Below are 18,448 nucleotides of genomic sequence, written 5' to 3' on the forward strand. Positions count from 1 at the left end.
GTGAATCCCCGGCAGCGGCGCCAAAAATACTTGATGTCGTACGAGGTGTATATAAAATAGTTATTAATTTTAGCAGAAAATACTATTAAATACGATACAATTTTACACAAGATATTTATTTATTTATAGAATGGATATACTTAAACCTTGCTACAACACTTATAGGCAGTGTACCTAATCGTACAGTAGTGTAGTTTTTAGTAAGTCCGGTTCGTTCCACAAGGAAATCTTTAAACAAAGCTCAACGCTATATTAGTTTACTTTTATAAAAATACAAATATATATATAAGTGATATTATTATTATAAAGGGGGGTTTTTACCGTTTAATGACCGGTTTGTCGATTTTAAGACTTTAGTCGCAGTTAAAACCTAATGTAAAATATAAAATAAATACAAGACTTAAATTAAAGCGTAAAGTAAATAACGATAATGAAATTGCGAATAATAAAAGTGCGATAAAATAAACTTGCGATAATTAAAAAGTATGATAATTAAAAGTGCGATTAAATAAAATAACAATAAATAAAAGTGCGATAATTAGAAGTGCAATTAAATATAAAATAAAGGAAATTAAATATGAAATAAAAGAATTATGCTTATTTAAACTTCCGTAATCATGATGTTCGACGTGTTGATTTTAGTTTTATGCCCATGGGTTAATTGTCCTTTGTCCTGGATTATTTAATATGTCCGTCTGGTTTTTGTCTATAACAGTCCATCAGTCATAAATATAAAGTGCGAGTGTCCTCATCAAATTATTCTTATACCCGAAGTTAAATATTCCAACTAATTGGGGATTCGAATTGTAACAAGGTTTTAATACTTTGTTTAATGAATACACCAGGTTATCGACTGCGTGTAAACCAAGGTTTTACTACTTTGTTAACAATTACACCAATTACCCTTGAATGTAATTTCACCCCTGTTTTAATTATTCTAGTGGCTATTAATCCATTCCCGTGTCCGGTTAAATGAACGATTATTCGTACATATAAATACCCCGCCCATCGTGTCCGATTGAGTGTATATGGTAATTTATAGGGACGCCCAATTGTAAATCTTTATATTAACATTAACAAACTTTCATTTAGTTAAACAAATATAAAGCCCATTAATAGCCCATAGTCTAATTTCCACAAGTGTCGTTCTTTTGTCCAAACCCCAATTATGGTACAAAGCCCAATTACCCAATTTTAGTAATTAGCCCAACATCATGATTACTTCGTTTTAAATAAGCATAATAATAACTTAGCTACGAGACATTAATGTAAAAAGGTTGAACATAACTTACAATGATTAAAAATAGCGTAGCGTTACACGGACAGAATTTCGACTTACACCCTTACAACATTCGCTAACATACCCTTATTATTAGAATTAAAATTAAAATTAAAAATATTTATTTATATCATATGTTTGAGATAGAGGGAGATAGATTTTATGGTGTACATCAAACTGAATCACGAACTTGCTTTATATAGAAGGTGGCCTGGAAAAGTAAGCCATGCGACTCGCATGGGCTTACCCTTCCTGCCATGCGAGTCGCATGGCTGGTGATGACAGCTCACATTCTTTTATCTGATTGCTTGCCGACATAATAAATAAATAATATAAATATATAAATAATTTTAATAATTATTTATATATTATATTATATTTATATGCATAGTTGAGTAGATATTTTTAGTCCGTTGCGTCGGGCGTTTCTTCTAGGCTCAGGCCCCGGTTCCGGATTTTCGGACGTCCTCGCGTATTATTTTAAATCGCGTACTTTGCGTCTTGTAACTTGTACTCTTGTCATTTTGAGACGTTCCTCATCAATATTTTGAACCTTTTTAATTGTATCTTGTACTTTTTAGCTCTTTGGACCTTTTTGTCTTCAATTTGTCGAATTTGCCTTTTATCTTCTCTTTTTAATATTTAAACGAATATCGCTTGTAATTTGAACAATTGCAACTAAAATCTTGTCTTTCCTGAGGAATAATGCTATAAAATATGTGTTCATTTTTGGCATTATCAGTATCACTCAATCTAGGCTCCGAAAATACTAACAAAGTATTTGGACCACTCACTAGATTATTACACTTCCCTCGTAACTCACTCGTATAGAATTTTGACTAACAATTCTATACCACTCTTTTCTCTATTTTTCTTACAAGTACAAGAGTTATTATGAAACTCTTTCACTTTGCATGGGATATCCAAATGAGGTTTCATGCACTGCCATTTATAGTTGAGATATATCCGTAGATTGCATGTGTGAATACATACATGGCCTGACTTCAATTGTCTAAAGACATGTTTTAAATGAAGTCTTCAAAGCAATATTGTATTACTTTAGCTTTCTCCTTTATTTGACTTTGTTGGCATCCATTTGTTGAATTGTTGAATGTAATTCAGCCATGTGCCCATAAACTTTGTTAGGTAACAAGTTGACAACTCAAAATAAAATTGAGTCACCATCCAACAATATCATATTTTAACCTAAAAAATTTCAACCTTTTCTTGTCGTAATCCCATTAAGTCATGATTAATCATTTAATCTTGAGTTTACTTGTATATGAAATAAAGATTTTAAAATTTGCTGGTTTTACTGCCACTGTGATCTAATCATTCTGTATTAACTGTACTAACGCAACTTTAATGGAGCTTGACATCTAACCCTAAAATGTTCCCCTTATATGGAATTCATTGTTTAGTTCTGAAGTTTGATTCTTGTAATAGTCTTATATTGCAGCGTAGTTTGTGCTGCTTTTGTTGATGATTTTAACTAAATCATTGTTGTAATCATAACTAGCAGGTTTGATTAACATCTCAAAAGTTTGGTATGGATGTTAAACATGTAACTCGGGTGTCCGAATTTGTGGGTGGTTTTATAAGAAAATGTATTTTTAACATCCTTTCGGTATCAGTCATACCGAATCACATTGCTTTTATAATGGATGGGAATCGAAGATACTCCCAGAAACACAACATGATTAACGGGGCAGGGTATCGAGTTGGGTTTTCAGCGTTAATGTCAATGCTTAGGTACTGCTATGAGTTAGGGGTGAAATATGTGACTGTTTACGCCTTTAGTATAGACAACTTTAAACGGAACCCTGAAGAAGTCGAATCTTTAATGGATTTAATGGTGGAAAAGATTGAAAGGTTGATAAAAGAAGAGATCATAATCAGGCAATACGGAACTAGGGTTCGGTTTATAGGAAACCTTACGCTTTTAAGCGAATCTGTGAGGTTAGCAGCAGAGAGAGTGTTGAGTAAATCATCCCACATCGGCCTTGGGTAAAAATATTGTGGCACTTATAATAGCTTGGGTTCCTCATCCCCTTGAGTTAACTTTTGGGGTTGAATTGGGCTCAAGTCTATTATTTCACATGGTATCAGAGCTACGGTTATTGATGTTGGGACCACACCCGGTCATTGATGTTGGGACCGCGCCCGCAGTTAACTGCGCCTCGTGTGAGGGGGCGTGTTGAGTAAATCATCCCACATCGGCCTTGGGTACAGAGAGCCATGGATGCCACTACCAAAAACGCTAAAGTCCGTGTTGTTGATCTGTGTTGCGTATACTTCGATCGATGAGATTTTACACGGTGTTCGAGAATCTTGTGAAGACAACTTGAATGATGGATCGGTTAAAATTAGTGTGTCGGATATCGAGAGGCGTATGTATATGGGGGGTGCACCTGACCCTGATATTATAATTCGTACGTCAGGGGAGACGCGTTTGAGTAATTTTCTTCTGTGGCAGAGCGGTAAGTGTTTGTTGTATTCACCATCGGTTTTATGGCCAGAGATCGGTTTCATGCACCTTGTTTGTGCAGTTCTTGATTTTCAAAAACATTTCTATTATTTAAACAAACAGAAGCAGGCATGAAGTATAGTTGGAACTGTAGGATTCAATTGTATATTTTTCTTTATGTTAACTTTTTGTTGTGTCCAGTTGACTTTAAGGTGTTTTATTCATAAGACCGGAAAAAACACTCATATGTCAAAATGGCCCAAGGTTAAGCAATAGCTTTTTCTTAACCCCTTATCAAACATACCATTTTTTCGTCATTGACTTCAGAGCTTCTTATTCGTTAGCAGACAATAACTTCAATTACAAGTCAACCACTCTGGATAAACACAGGGGTGTGTTGCGTTCTTACCCCGATGGTCTGGATCAATGGCTTCAAGCACCCCAACACTCGAATGTGTTGAGATTGCTAGGTCGCTTTCTTGGCTCACATGCTAGTTTGTACGTGAAGTTTGCCAATTTTTTGTGTTTAGACATCCGGTGGGTTAGACGTTTGGAGTGATTTTGGAACTTGGTGCTCGGGACTTGATTCTTGATTCATCATAATGCATTTTGTTTTCACCATCAATTGTTTCAAGACGCTCAATATTCAGGTGTTTAGCTTGGCTTGGGACGTGCACAAACGGGGGGTTATGTGTCACAATGGTTTGGATATTGTTTGCATCACTTGTAATTTTATTAGATCTTCTGATCTACTTTTATTTAATTTATGTATTTCTTTTCTTTAAAAAAGAGGTTGTGGAACAAAAGATGGTCACAAACGTGACACACTGAAAAACCCTAAAAAAACAGATGCATTAGCATCAAACAACCATGTCTCAGAAGTTCTTCATAAATCATAATCTATACCAAAAAAACAAGAACTTCGCACATGACCTCGCATTAATTCTTTTTATTATTTCTACAAATTCCTATGTAAAACAATCATTTCTTTCATACCGGGAAGAAGGAACGGGGTGCATTCTAACCTGTGATAATAAAACAGACACATGCTCCATCGCAATATCAAGCCGGTCTTTTGATTTGCCTGATTCTGTAACAAGATTTGACACCATACGTTGCAATAATTGAACTCTTTCTGCATGATCACTCAAACTGTTCTGAAGAAGCTTTGCTGATGTGTTGATGCGCCGCCACCGAAGGGGCATACTGTGATGACCCAGAAATTTCGACTAAATTTAAACTTAATCTTTGTATGATTAACATTTCCGACACGATAAGCAAAGTCTGTAAAACTGAATCTCAAAATTTTTGAATTACTTTTATATATTTAAATACCCTTCGGTTGTTTTCGACGATTCGCGAACAATTATATGTAAATAGATACATATATACTATAACATGAAAAGGTAACAATGTATTAATTGTTTGATACCGTACATTAAACTTATTGGTTTAAATATCTATTTGAATGTATATGATAAGTTGAAATATTTATTATTAAAATTTATTTATAAATAACTTCCAATGTGTATTTAAAAACTGATTTATGTATATTAAAAAGATATATACATATATATAATAAACGATAGTAACATTCGTTTATTGATTCAATTGATATTTAGATAAGTTAACTAAAGCGTTTAAGATGAACCAGTTAAACACTAATTTGTTACAGTGTTTTCAAATTGCCACATTACTCAAAATGCTACAGTGTTTTCGAAAATCACTATTTGCTACAGTGAATTGCTACAGTAAAATTTGACTTTGCTACAGTAACTTTGCTACAGTAAAACGCTATTATAAAAATGTATTTTAACAAATAGCGAGACGATGATTTATAGAAGTAAATGACCAAAACACTCGAAAGTTTAAGATACACTTTGAGTGATATAATTAAGGGATAATTTAAGGCTATTGATAAGGCTAAAAAGGAACATATATTTCATAGCATTATCCCCCAAGAAAGACAGGATTTTAGTTGTAATTGTTCCATATTCAAGTAATATTCGTTTATATTTAATAAGTGCGAAGACAAAAGGCGAAAACGAAGAATTGAAGACGGAAAGGTCCAAAATGCTCAAATGTACAAGATACAATTAAAAAGGTTCAAATTATTGATGAAGAACGTCTAAAAATGACAAGAGTACAAGTTGCGGAACGCAAAGTACACGATATAAAATAGTACGCAAGGACGTCTGAAAATCCGGAACCGGGACCCGAGTCAAGAAGAAACGCCCGACGCAACGGACCAAAAATATCTAGTCTACTATGCACAAGAATAAAATATAATATATAAATAATTATATTAATTATTTATATATTTATATTTATTTTATATTATGTCGACAAGCTAGGAGCCAAAACAAAAATAATAATGTACAACAAATATTACGACGGAGTGCTGTCCAAGTAATTTTCAAAATGAGTTTTCGAGCAAGCTAGAGCTAAGGAAATTATGGGTTATTGCCAAGGAGGTTATGGGTAATGTTCGGGGGTATTTTTTTTGTGAATCAAACCTCGTGTTTATCATCTCCGATGCGTCTACGTGCTTTCCTGCAATATTGTATATCAATATTAAACAGTGAGTTTCATATGATCCCTTTTACTCAATATATTTTTGGGCTGAGAATACATGCGACTATTTATAAATACTGAAAATACTAGATTTATATGCGTGAGTTTCATATGATCCCTTTTACTCAATATATTTTTGGGCTGAGAATACATGCGACTATTTATAAATACTGAAAATACTAGATTTATATGTGTGAGTTTCATTGATCCCTTTTTAATTGCTTTTGCAATATATATTTTTGGACTGAGAATACATGCACTTTATTTTAAATGCAATGGATACAAGTACATACTAAATTCTACACTGAGTTTGAACCGAAAATCCCTTACCTTTGGTAACTGTTAACTGCCAGTTATAAGAACTGGTGGGCGCGAGTAGTAGTATATGGATCCATAGGGCTTGATATCCCCGTCCGAGCTAGAGCACTAGCCTTTTAACGGACGTATGCTATTTGAGAAGCGTACACGTTGGTTTGCGTGTATTATTAAGATGATTATACAAAGGGTACAAATTATATATACGTTAAGTTTAGTTACCAGGGTGCTCAATTTTGTAGAACCGATTGATAAACGTTTCGGATGAAACAACTGAAATCTTGTGATTCACCTTTTATTTAAAACATAATGATAAACGTTTTGAATAAAACAACTGAACTTTTGTAATCCACATTGATATACGGATTATGTGTAATATTAAAACTATGAACTCACCAACCTTTGTGTTGACACTTGAAGCATGTTTATTCTCAGGTTTCTAGAAGTCTTCCGCTGTTTGCTCATACGTGATACAAGTTATGTGCTTGGAGTCATACATGCTATATACAAGAAACTTGCATTCATCAAACCATCATCATGTATCTATTTTGACTGCATTGTCAACGGAAGTATTATTGTAAACTATTATTTACGGTGGTTGTCTATATGTAGAAATCATCAGATGTCGAAAACCTTGGAATTAAATATTCATTTATGGTATGCCTTTTCAAAAGAATGCAATGTTTACAAAACGTATCATATAGAGGTCAAATACCTCGCAATGGAATCAATGAATGACGTGTTCGTCCATATGGATTTGGAGCGATCGTCACACATACCGCATATGCACATCATTACACCATGCTGCTTATCCAGCCCCGATGTGTTTCTAAACACCCTTCATGCGAAGAGACATAAGCAATTTTTTACAAAGAAACGAACTTAACATTTTGTTTTCATAAAGTATAAGAAATGAAATGGGAGTAAATGAAAGACAGGTTAAAATAGTTCCTTTTAATTTGAAACGAAAGAAATGAAAGATTGAAAGATAATTTGTATACAATTCATGAATGACTTATGTTACGGTTCAAGTGTAAATGCATTTGTATAGGGTATAATAGAGCAGAATGTTTTTTTCGCAACTGCTCATTTTTCGAATGCACTATAACGATCTGCCCTAATAAAAACAAAAAAGCCAAAATGTCCTCACAAGTCAAAGTGCCCATGCGACTTGGGCTTGCGACCTTGTGAACGCTGGGTCACAAGGTGCTCCTGCGACCATGTGACTGGGTATGTTCGAGCATGATTGAAACTTTTCAGATCGCGATATCTTTTTGATCAGTGGCTCACATTTAGGCACCATTTTTTAGAAATGTGTATTCTATAAAGATCTTTACGTTTATATTAAAACTGACGTCCCAATTTATATTCAAAAATCGACTCCATTTTGCGAGTTGCGATTTATGTACAAATGTGTGATTTTCGAGTTGTGTAATGTAGTTCAAATTGATTGGGAAGATTCGTTTATTTTTTGCCGGTAATGGTGTAAAATTAAACGGATCACAAATTATAATGGTCTATAGGAAGTTATGAGCGGTCAAAGTGCGTTTAAAAGTCAAAATAAACGAAAACATTTCAAAATTTGCAAGAAACTTATTACGATTTGATAAACCTGACCCCATTTCGCAAATTCAATTCATAAGGATCACTTGCTATTCGCAATGTCCCCTATGCGAGTGCATGATTTAGACCCAAGTGCAAAGTCGCAAGGTGATTTAGGCTTGGTCGCAAGGTGACCTTGCGACCAAAATTTTTTCGATCACGGCCTAAAGTTTCTCGATAATGACCGGACATCACGCATTCCCAAGGCTCGCAAGATCCCTTGTGACTTGCGAAAGCATTTTGGTTTTTTGTTTTTTTATGGCAAATCGTTATAGTGTGTTCGAAAAATGTGCGTTTTGATCAATAGCCTGTAAAAGTTTTATACACATTAGAGTTATACGTAAATGGCGCATATTATAACAGTTAAGTTCTTTTATGTTCTAATGTGGATAATTTTTTTTAACAGTATGTGAATATTATTTATGGTTAACTCATGAACTCACTAAGCTTTTGACTTTTTAATAGTATGTAAACGTGTATTTCAGAGCTGGATATGACTGAAGGGATAAACGAACATCTTAAGAATCTTAAACATGATTTTATACTTTGATGGTTTCTTTGGTAGTATGTACTAAGTTGTAATCACAATTTAAAAAATTTCAGACTTCCGCAGTTCCAGTATGCGCAATATAAGAAAACTCTAGTATCTGATTATGTAATGTTTTTAGTATATTTATTTTAAATAGTTTTCTAAAAATGTGTGGTCAGACAATAACAATACCAATTATTTTACAAACAAATATCTAGACGCAACAATCAATGGATACTTAACAAACTTCTTTATATTGTCCCATTATTTAAAAATTCGACGTATCTCTTAAGATATTATTTGGATATATATCATACAAAATGACTAATCACAAAGTTGACTCTGTGGCCCAATGGATAAGGCGCTGGTCTACGAAACCAGAGATTCTGGGTTCGATCCCCAGCAGAGTCGTTCTTCAATTTTAATTTTGATAATAAAAAGGAACCTAAATAAGTTTAATTATATTAATTTTGATTTGTCTGATTAAATTAATTACGGAGTAATTTTTTGGAATGGTTTATTTATTACGTTTTTTTGCATGAAAAATATTTTGTCAGTTATGGTTTGAATTGTAATACGTAAGTTATCTGTTCCAAGACAACAAGACTTGAAAATCTTAAATGCATCCAAGTATCTAAAGTCTAAACCCTTCCTTATTCAGATGATCCTAATAGAACTGGTTCATTTAAAACTTAACAACTTGTAAGTTTGTAACTATGTTAACACAGATTTTGAAAATAAAAGTCTACAACAAGACTGTACCATTAACATTGAGAAGAAAAAGAATAATCATTATACAAAAGTTATTGAAGAAAAGCCCCAAATAAACAACAAACAGGACATGAAAATGAAACCACCGTCATAGTTACCACCACCTCCGGTGACTCGGAAATGAATCCCGCAACTTCAAGTCAATCGAACTGTTGTAAATATGAGTTTCGAAATCGGATTTCTGAGAGTCGTGTAATCACTTTCAGATCAAAGTATTTCGATGGTACTATCGAAATCTTCAATCGGATAAAACTCAGAATTTTGAACAATGAATCTGTGTTTTTGTGTGTGTGAATTTGAAAACGTACCAGATATTAAATAACCAAAAACGGGGTTTATAACTGTCGAATAGCAGTTCCTTCTATAACTGCCGAATGGCAGTTTCAATAACTGCTAAAAAGAGGTTCAAAACCGGGCTTTTTATTTTGGGTCAAACCAGCAGAGTCGTTCTTCAATTTTAATTTTGATAATAAAAAGGAACCTAAATAAGTTTAATTATATTAATTTTGATTTGTCTGATTAAATTAATTACGGAGTAATTTTTTGGAATGGTTTATTTATTACGTTTTTTTGCATGAAAAATATTTTGTCAGTTATGGTTTGAATTGTAATACGTAAGTTATCTGTTCCAAGACAACAAGACTTGAAAATCTTAAATGCATCCAAGTATCTAAAGTCTAAACCCTTCCTTATTCAGATGATCCTAATAGAACTGGTTCATTTAAAACTTAACAACTTGTAAGTTTGTAACTATGTTAACACAGATTTTGAAAATAAAAGTCTACAACAAGACTGTACCATTAACATTGAGAAGAAAAAGAATAATCATTATACAAAAGTTATTGAAGAAAAGCCCCAAATAAACAACAAACAGGACATGAAAATGAAACCACCGTCATAGTTACCACCACCTCCGGTGACTCGGAAATGAATCCCGCAACTTCAAGTCAATCGAACTGTTGTAAATATGAGTTTCGAAATCGGATTTCTGAGAGTCGTGTAATCACTTTCAGATCAAAGTATTTCGATGGTACTATCGAAATCTTCAATCGGATAAAACTCAGAATTTTGAACAATGAATCTGTGTTTTTGTGTGTGTGAATTTGAAAACGTACCAGATATTAAATAACCAAAAACGGGGTTTATAACTGTCGAATAGCAGTTCCTTCTATAACTGCCGAATGGCAGTTTCAATAACTGCTAAAAAGAGGTTCAAAACCGGGCTTTTTATTTTGGGTCAAACCGGGTCAAAAAAGAATTTTAACACATTTTTAATAAAGCAATGTTAACCCCAGCCAGGGGCTCTGCCCCTTGGACCCCGCCAGGGGTTGCCACCTCTTGGACCCGCTATCGGGGGCGCTGCCCCCGAACCCCCGTCATAATCAAGATAAGTTCAAACAAGTGTGCACTCCACACTTTCCCGAACTTGTTCGATATTTATCAAGATTATATTGGTTAACAAATTAATCCCATTACACTTAAATCATATTGGTGACACAAATCACCAACACGAACCACCACGCGCAAGTAAGTTGCTAAATTAGCAATTATCAAACCACCCACATACACAACCACCACAAATATAACTTCCTACAAACAGGCATAAATAAGAGAGAACTTGAGCAGAAGGGCTTAGCCTCATTCTAAACAAGTGAAACCCACAAATAGTTTATCTTTGGGTTAATTACATCAAATGTAATGTAAAAAATCGTGGCCAAACAGAAATAATGATTAAAAATACGAATTACAAAAGAAAGCTCACTGGCTTCTTTTATTCACGATAGTGATCAGATTAATAATATCAAAATTCAACTTCTGAATATAATTTTCCTTCAACTTTTGAGTACTGTCATCAGAAGTGGAGGATATTTTTGCAAGATTGCACCTAAGTTGTTCAATCTCTTTCTGCAACGTTCTCTTCTCTTGTTCCAAGTCTTGAACTTTCTTCTCATAATGTTGCTTCAGAACAGAGGTATCACCACCCGCAAACCGCTTCATTTCAGCCTCCTTTTGTTCCAGCCTTTTGTCCAATTCTTTTAGCTCACTATCAAGTTTCTCTTGCAAAGAACAATGTTCTAGCTCCTTCTCTTCAACTTCTGAGTTACCAACAACTTCAGCGGATTTAGAATCAGAATCTGAGAACAACCCACTTTTTGTGCGAAGAATATTCTCATCCAAATCCATGAAATCAATTAGGTCACTACGTTTTGAAGTATTCAATCTTCGCATTTGCATCAGTTCTCCTTCTAATTCTTGAATCTTAGATACATACGTTTTCAACAAGTCGGTGCCCTCATTTGAGTCCCTGTCCATCTCATCCCATGATTTACCATTGCGGGCAGACTCAATTTTGAGTAACAGCCTATCTTTCTCGAACTGAGCATCTATTGCTTGTTTAGTTAAGAGTTCAGAGTTGAGTTGATGTTCTTGAAGTTGCTGTCGTAAATCTGCATTACTTGTTTCAAGTAATGCGATCTTTCCTTTCAAAATCTTTGTTTCTGCATCAAAATGGTTAGCAACTTTTAACCACTTTCTACTTTCAGTTTACCAACTCTGTTTTCACCCATAAAACCTTTCCGAAACAGGCCACAAAAGGTCAACATGGTCAAAGACACAAACACATTATCTGCAACTTCGACATGTTTGACTGGTTAACCTCCACATACTAATGTGTGATTTAAGAAAGTTCGAGGACTATTATGGATGGTAATACTGTATATGCTTATTTGGTTACTTGAAATTGAAATTCTACCATGTATTGAAGTCAGATTTTAAAAAAACTAATCTAACTAAATTATAATAAAAGTTACAGATTCTGCTCATAATGTTGAACAGCAATATCGCATAAAAAAGTGACCATTTAACTGTATAAAAAAGATCACATCAAAGTAACTCATATCAACCAGCATAAGTGCATAACTACACTAGTATTTCTATTAGCAACAGCATTATAGAACTTTCAACCTTCTGGGTATTAAGCATTTGAAAACATAACACTATAACAGTAGGCAACCATTTTTACAAAAAAAAAAAAAAAAAAAAAAAACCTTTGAAGAATATAATTCCTAGAATCCCATGTAAAAAGCAATAATCTTGTAACGTAAAGACACATTTCCAGATTACAAAACAAAAGCCTTCACTGTCAACTTCTACATATGAACCATCTGTATTGCGATCATTGAGGAACTGAAAAAACTAAGTAGCCGTTATCCCAACGAACCCTAATTTCCTGTCCAACTTGCAGTCCCTTCCCTCTAATTATTTGTCCCCATTTTCCAATCAAATTGTAATAACTCCCTCGACACTTCAACTTCATTAAAAACAGATCCCCCGTATCATAATCTCGAGCATTTACATGTACCTGAAGTTCATTTCTTAATTGCTCGCGTGCCTGTGATGCCCAATATAAAAGAATATGATCTTCAATTGATTTTCCCGGTAACGTAAGAAAAGGATGATTAGTATCCACGTCAGATGATGTCAGCACCTTTTTAATCGGCCATTCATCAATGTTATGTTGTATAACCGGGATTGTTGTAGGCACAACTGTATGCTCGTACGGAACAGAAAAATGTAAACACCCGTTCGCCCATCGAATCTTGATCTCTTTACCAACTCCTAGTCCTTTACTCCTTACAATATTTCCCCATTTTCCTATTAGATTATAATAGTTACCCCGCCACCTCAGCTTCATCACGTATATTTCCGATGTATCGACGTCTCGTGCATTCAAATTCACTTGTTCTTCGTTTCTCAGAAGCTCACGTTGTTGTGGGGTCCAATGGACAAGAATATGATCTTCAACTAATTTTCTTGCTAAAGGTAGGAAAGGATGATTCGTGTCCACATCAGATAGTGTCAAAACTTTTCTAATGGGCCACGGGTCATGGTGCAATACGGGCGAGGGAATAATCTGCAGAGGTGGAACAGAAAGAACGTGTTGTGGAACTGAGAAATGTAAGCATCCGTTAAACCAGCGCATTTTAATCTCTTTTCCAACATCGAGTCCCTTGCTACGAACGATTCTTCCCCATTTACCAATAAGGTTATAATAACTCCCACGCCATTTTAGCTTCATTACATAAACATCACCAGTGTCATCATCTTGAGCGTTTATGGCCACTTGATCTCTGTTAAGCAAATGATCACGTTCAAGCTGTGTTAGATGCACAAGGATGTAAGTCTCAACTGGCTGACGAGGTAGAGTGAGGAAGGGGTGAGTAATGTCAACGTCCGAAAGCGTAAGGGTCTTCCTGATAGGCCATTCATCGTAAACTTGTAAAGCATTGTTGTGTCTAGAACGCCTCATGCCTGTCAAGCAATGTTGAAATAGACATCAGGGGAAGACAAAAAGTTATATGCACGAAATTTATAATTTGAGTTAGATCAACAATGCTGCACCAGTGACATCCATCATCATCAACTACAATATCATGTGCATCACTGTGTATATATGTATCTGCATTAACTAAAATACTTATTCCGAATATGCGATTGCAGGTACCAGGTAGCAGAAACAAAGTTTGACAAACACACGTCGATTTTTGTTTTACATTTTTTATTTTTGCAGTTGTAAGTTATGCTTCTATTTAATCAATAATCACAGCATACATATTAAAATGTACTAAGAATATTCAATAATATAGAAGTTACCAAATCCTCAGGCATTATTAATTTCAGTTATATATATCCAACTTAAAACACTAAAATCTCAGTACTGAAACATAAAATAAAATTATTCAATAAATTGAATCAGGTAAATTAAAAATTCAGTAAACATCGAAAAGCATAATAACAGCTGGCGATCAAATAGAAAAAGCAAAATTACCTGCAAGTGTCTTCAATTCCAATTGATCGACAAAAACCCTAGAGATAGGAAAGAGGCATATTTGTTGAAATTAATAAAGGAAGTTGTGTAATGTTGTTTTGAAGTGGAAAATGAAAGTGATGATTGATAGTTGAATGTTATTGATGATGATGGTGGTGTTGATTGTGTGGATGAAAATGGTGATTTTGGTGTGGGGAAGGGGCAGGAAAGCTGGAGCTGAACTGGCAAAAATGGAGGCTAATTTGTGTGAAGAGGGAGATTACTACTCCGTACCTTTTTCTAGTTTTGCGTTTTACAATCACATATCATAATATCATTCATCATCTTTATATAAGTGCTTTGCTTACCATTTTTTTTCTTCTTACAATTTTTGAGTACTTAAAAGATGGCAAAACTACACATATACAATCCATATTTTTCAATTAGTTTGTATGTGTACATATACAATCCACTTTTGTCTCGTTTTGTTTATTCTTTAATTAGGTATATGTTTGACTTATTGTTGTTTGTATAATAATAATATAATATATGATATTGAGTTTTGAACATGTTTTCATTGGTTTGATCTTTATCAAATGATATGTACCACAAACAAAAATATTTTAAAGTGAGTTGAAAATAAAGACTTCAAAACTAAACTCAAAATAGAACAATTATTATGAAGTCTTTATCAAACCCGACTCTTGGAAATTCACCCTAGACCAAACTGGTACATTTACAACGAAAACACTTCACACATTTTCGATAACTTAAAAAATGGCAACCTATAACATGGAAACACCCCGCAACAAACTAATACCACAAAAAGTTAACATCTTCACTTGGAGAGTTAAACGTGGTAGAATTTCCACACGTGTCGAACTAGACAAACGCAACATCGATCTCAACACACTCCCTTGCCCATTATGTAATTCACAAGTTGAATCAATTGAACACATCCTTTTTTTTTTTGTCCGAAAACCGCAAACCTTTGGTCCCGACTTCTCCATTGGTTAAATTTCCCAACCAACACACTTTCTAATATCACCGACATCACCACAAACAACCAACCACTCGCAATTACTCAAAACAGATCGGCTATATGGCAAGCCATCAAATGGGTATCTCTTCACTTCATATGGAAACACCGAAACCTAAAAGTATTCCACAAGAAAGAATGGTGCACCGACACATTATTATCCGAAATCCAAACGCAAGCTTATTCTTGGATATCCAAAAGAGCAAAGAAAACGACCATCGAGTGGTACCAATGGCTCATCAACCTCACGTTCTACATTTCCTCGAATCAGCAAAGAACAGTCATTGGCTAATTAACAAATCACACAAGTCCCTCTCGGTAACACCTTACCGAAACCCACGACATTACGCTCCCATCCCGGTTTCATGGCGTAGCATTCTCACTTGGTTAAATGGGTAGTTGCGGCCAACTTTGTCATCGCAATTGCGGTACTGATGGTTGCTTCTTCCCCGCTTGTCAATTCAAGTTCCGCGGTGGCAATGCTCTCCATGTTCCTTGGGTATATAGTCGATTGTATTTCCTTTATTTTTCATATGTATAGAACTATAGGGACTGTAAATCCTCATATCATTAATAAAATAGCTTACTTGCTTTTCAAAATAGAAAAAAAAATTAACTGAGATAATTATATGGAGTAGTACGCAATCAAATTTAAATCAGCACGTTTACTTGATTAGCACAACAACATTGTCTACCTAGAATTCCATGAATTATATAGTGTATAAATAAAAGAGAAGGAACACGAAAACTTAAATCCAAACCCAGTCACCGCCTCACCGGAAAACTGCAAAAGTCCATATTAGTATCAACAAGCGGTTGGCCATCCGCGCGTTGCTGCGGTTGTTTCGGTTAGTGGTTTGTGAAAGGATATGTACGTTGGATAATGCATAAATATACATGGGAAAAGTACATAACTTTATATAATTTAATGGTCGGTGTAAAAGCTGGTGCATAAGTTTACACAGGTTTTCATAGGAACGTACAAAAGTTTACCTAAGTTTACATAATTTGCATAGGAAATATACTCATTTTAAAGCATGAAAAACTAAAAAATCTACAAAGCTATAGCTAACTGTCCTTGGTCATCAAAATTGTAAAACTTAAAAATCTTTAAACATGAAAAACTACATAACTACAAACACTAATTTCATCAACATAAGTGATTTACGGTTTACACACTAACACTATAATAAAACATATTTTAGGAAGGTCCCGACAAAAAGGACAATTATGGCAAATCAAGAATGTTATAGAGCCATTAAAAGTGATCTCATGAGCCATTAAAAGTACCTCTCAATATCAACAAAGTTTGCACGGAGACGGCTTACAGTGTTTTCGGACAAAAGCAGGTTTTTTATACCACCCTATGCTTGTCCAACCTGCCAAAGAAAAATGGAAAATGTTGACATATTCTACACATCCAAAAGCATGTTGTATCCATCAACATATCATCAATCATCAATCATCAATTTATATAATATAACAGTCACAAATGGCAACACGACAATTACCTCACTTATTCGGCAACCATGGTACCTGCCTTTTTTGGAGTCGGTAATGATACTTGAATCCTCATCTTTCTCTATCTTCTCGATTCAATTTGATATATATTTCATTATGGACAAAAGCTTTAACTTTTTATTTCAACAAACTGTACCTAATTAACAGATACAAAATGACAATGAACATTTCAATATGGAAAAAAGGTTGAACATTTTGCATCATATAGCTCTTTTTTAACTATAATAAATGTCAACACTAACAAAGAAAAGAAATTCAATAAAATCACATGTTTATTGCAACAGAGTTCTCTTAAGGATTTTATCAAAGAGGTGGTAGACAACTTTTAAAGCAAATATTTGATCACTGAAAGCATCACCCAGATGGCCAGATTACCCGTTCTTTTCCAATAAAATAAAAAATCAAATTTTATATTTAATATGCCAACATACCTTATTGGGAGTGCCTGTCGCTGGCGCCGGAGAGATAGATCGTAAGCAATTTGGGGAAGCTTCATAACCCCATTTCAAGTCCAAAAGTTTAAATATAACCCTATTTTATATATAAATAAAAAAAAAATCACTAAACTTAGGACTTTTAACACATATACATTCATTTAATTATTTTTATGTTTTAAATAAATAAAAAAAAAAACTAGAAGTCATGAAACAGTAAATTAACGACTGAAAGTGAAGGAAAATTTTTTTTACCTCGTCGATTTTAGAAAGAAAATATTTGAACCCTAATAATTGATGTCATCCACAACAAACGAAAAAACAGCAGTCGAGCGAAACAATCGGTGGAGGAAGCCGGTGAATGGCGTACGTGGTAGCAACACCGACGATGGTGTAGGACACGATAACAGCGGCGGTTATGTGGTAGCAGCGGAGACTACGTCGGCAGTAGTAGCAGCGGTGTTGGTTGTATCACACACGGAGTTGTATGCTTGTAGCAGTAGCGATGGTGATACCAGCGGTGACGGTGTTACCGGCGGTGGATGTGTTGTTCTCCGCGTAACTTTTTACTTCTTCCACCAACATTTCTATCACTTTTTTCTAAAATACCTCTCTGTAAATTATAATAAAGATTTTTAAAAAGATCATGTAAGTTTATATTAATGACATTTTAGTAATTTTGAGTGGAAGAAATAAAAAGAGAAGTGGATATATGAATATATCATCTCCCAAGAAGGAATGGGGTGAAGAATCTGGAACCAAAGTGTGATAAGTTAAAAGATCAAATTAACCTTTAGTAATAAAATATTGAAGTGAATAGTAAAATCCTACATTCTATTGAATATAACTAGTTGAGCGACCTGACTTTGCGCCGGTTCTTCACCCTTTATTAACATTAATTACATAGATAATTATTGAGAAAGTACTTATTTATCAATTTTTTTTCGTTTTGTCAAGGAAGGACCAAAAATAGTTATGTGATTGATTTGTAATAAGCGTGAAAGTAATTATTCATCATTTTTTGTTTTACTTTTCGTTTTGTCGAGAGAAAAGATCCAAATGTTCAATCAATAAAGTGAGACGTACATCAACGATTGGTACAAACTACTT

At 34.3% G+C, this 18,448-nt stretch overlaps 2 protein-coding genes and 1 non-coding gene across 3 annotated transcripts; 2 read left to right on the forward strand and 1 right to left on the reverse strand.

Moving 5' to 3' along the window:
- Nucleotides 1-2,828: 2,828 nt before the first annotated feature.
- On the forward strand, nt 2,829-3,881 carry LOC139845205 (dehydrodolichyl diphosphate synthase CPT3-like). The gene is made up of 2 exons (XM_071835447.1): nt 2,829-3,254; nt 3,516-3,881. The coding sequence occupies exons 1-2, from the start codon at nt 2,829-2,831 to the stop codon at nt 3,879-3,881; spliced, it is 792 nt and encodes a 263-aa protein (XP_071691548.1).
- Nucleotides 3,882-9,104: 5,223 nt separating this feature from the next.
- Nucleotides 9,105-9,177, forward strand: TRNAR-ACG (transfer RNA arginine (anticodon ACG)). The gene has a single exon. It is a non-coding gene; the product is annotated as a tRNA-Arg (tRNA).
- A 3,329-nt stretch (nt 9,178-12,506) lies between these two features.
- On the reverse strand, nt 12,507-14,653 carry LOC139845206 (uncharacterized). Its single transcript, XM_071835448.1, has 2 exons — nt 14,366-14,653; nt 12,507-13,848 (listed from the first exon to the last, which is right to left on the reverse strand). The coding sequence occupies exon 2, from the start codon at nt 13,844-13,846 to the stop codon at nt 12,713-12,715; it is 1,134 nt and encodes a 377-aa protein (XP_071691549.1). The 5' UTR covers nt 13,847-13,848; nt 14,366-14,653; the 3' UTR covers nt 12,507-12,712.
- Nucleotides 14,654-18,448: the final 3,795 nt, after the last annotated feature.

The sequence above is a fragment of the Rutidosis leptorrhynchoides genome, chromosome 4 (assembly GCF_046630445.1).
Source record: "Rutidosis leptorrhynchoides isolate AG116_Rl617_1_P2 chromosome 4, CSIRO_AGI_Rlap_v1, whole genome shotgun sequence".
NCBI lineage: Eukaryota > Viridiplantae > Streptophyta > Magnoliopsida > Asterales > Asteraceae > Rutidosis > Rutidosis leptorrhynchoides.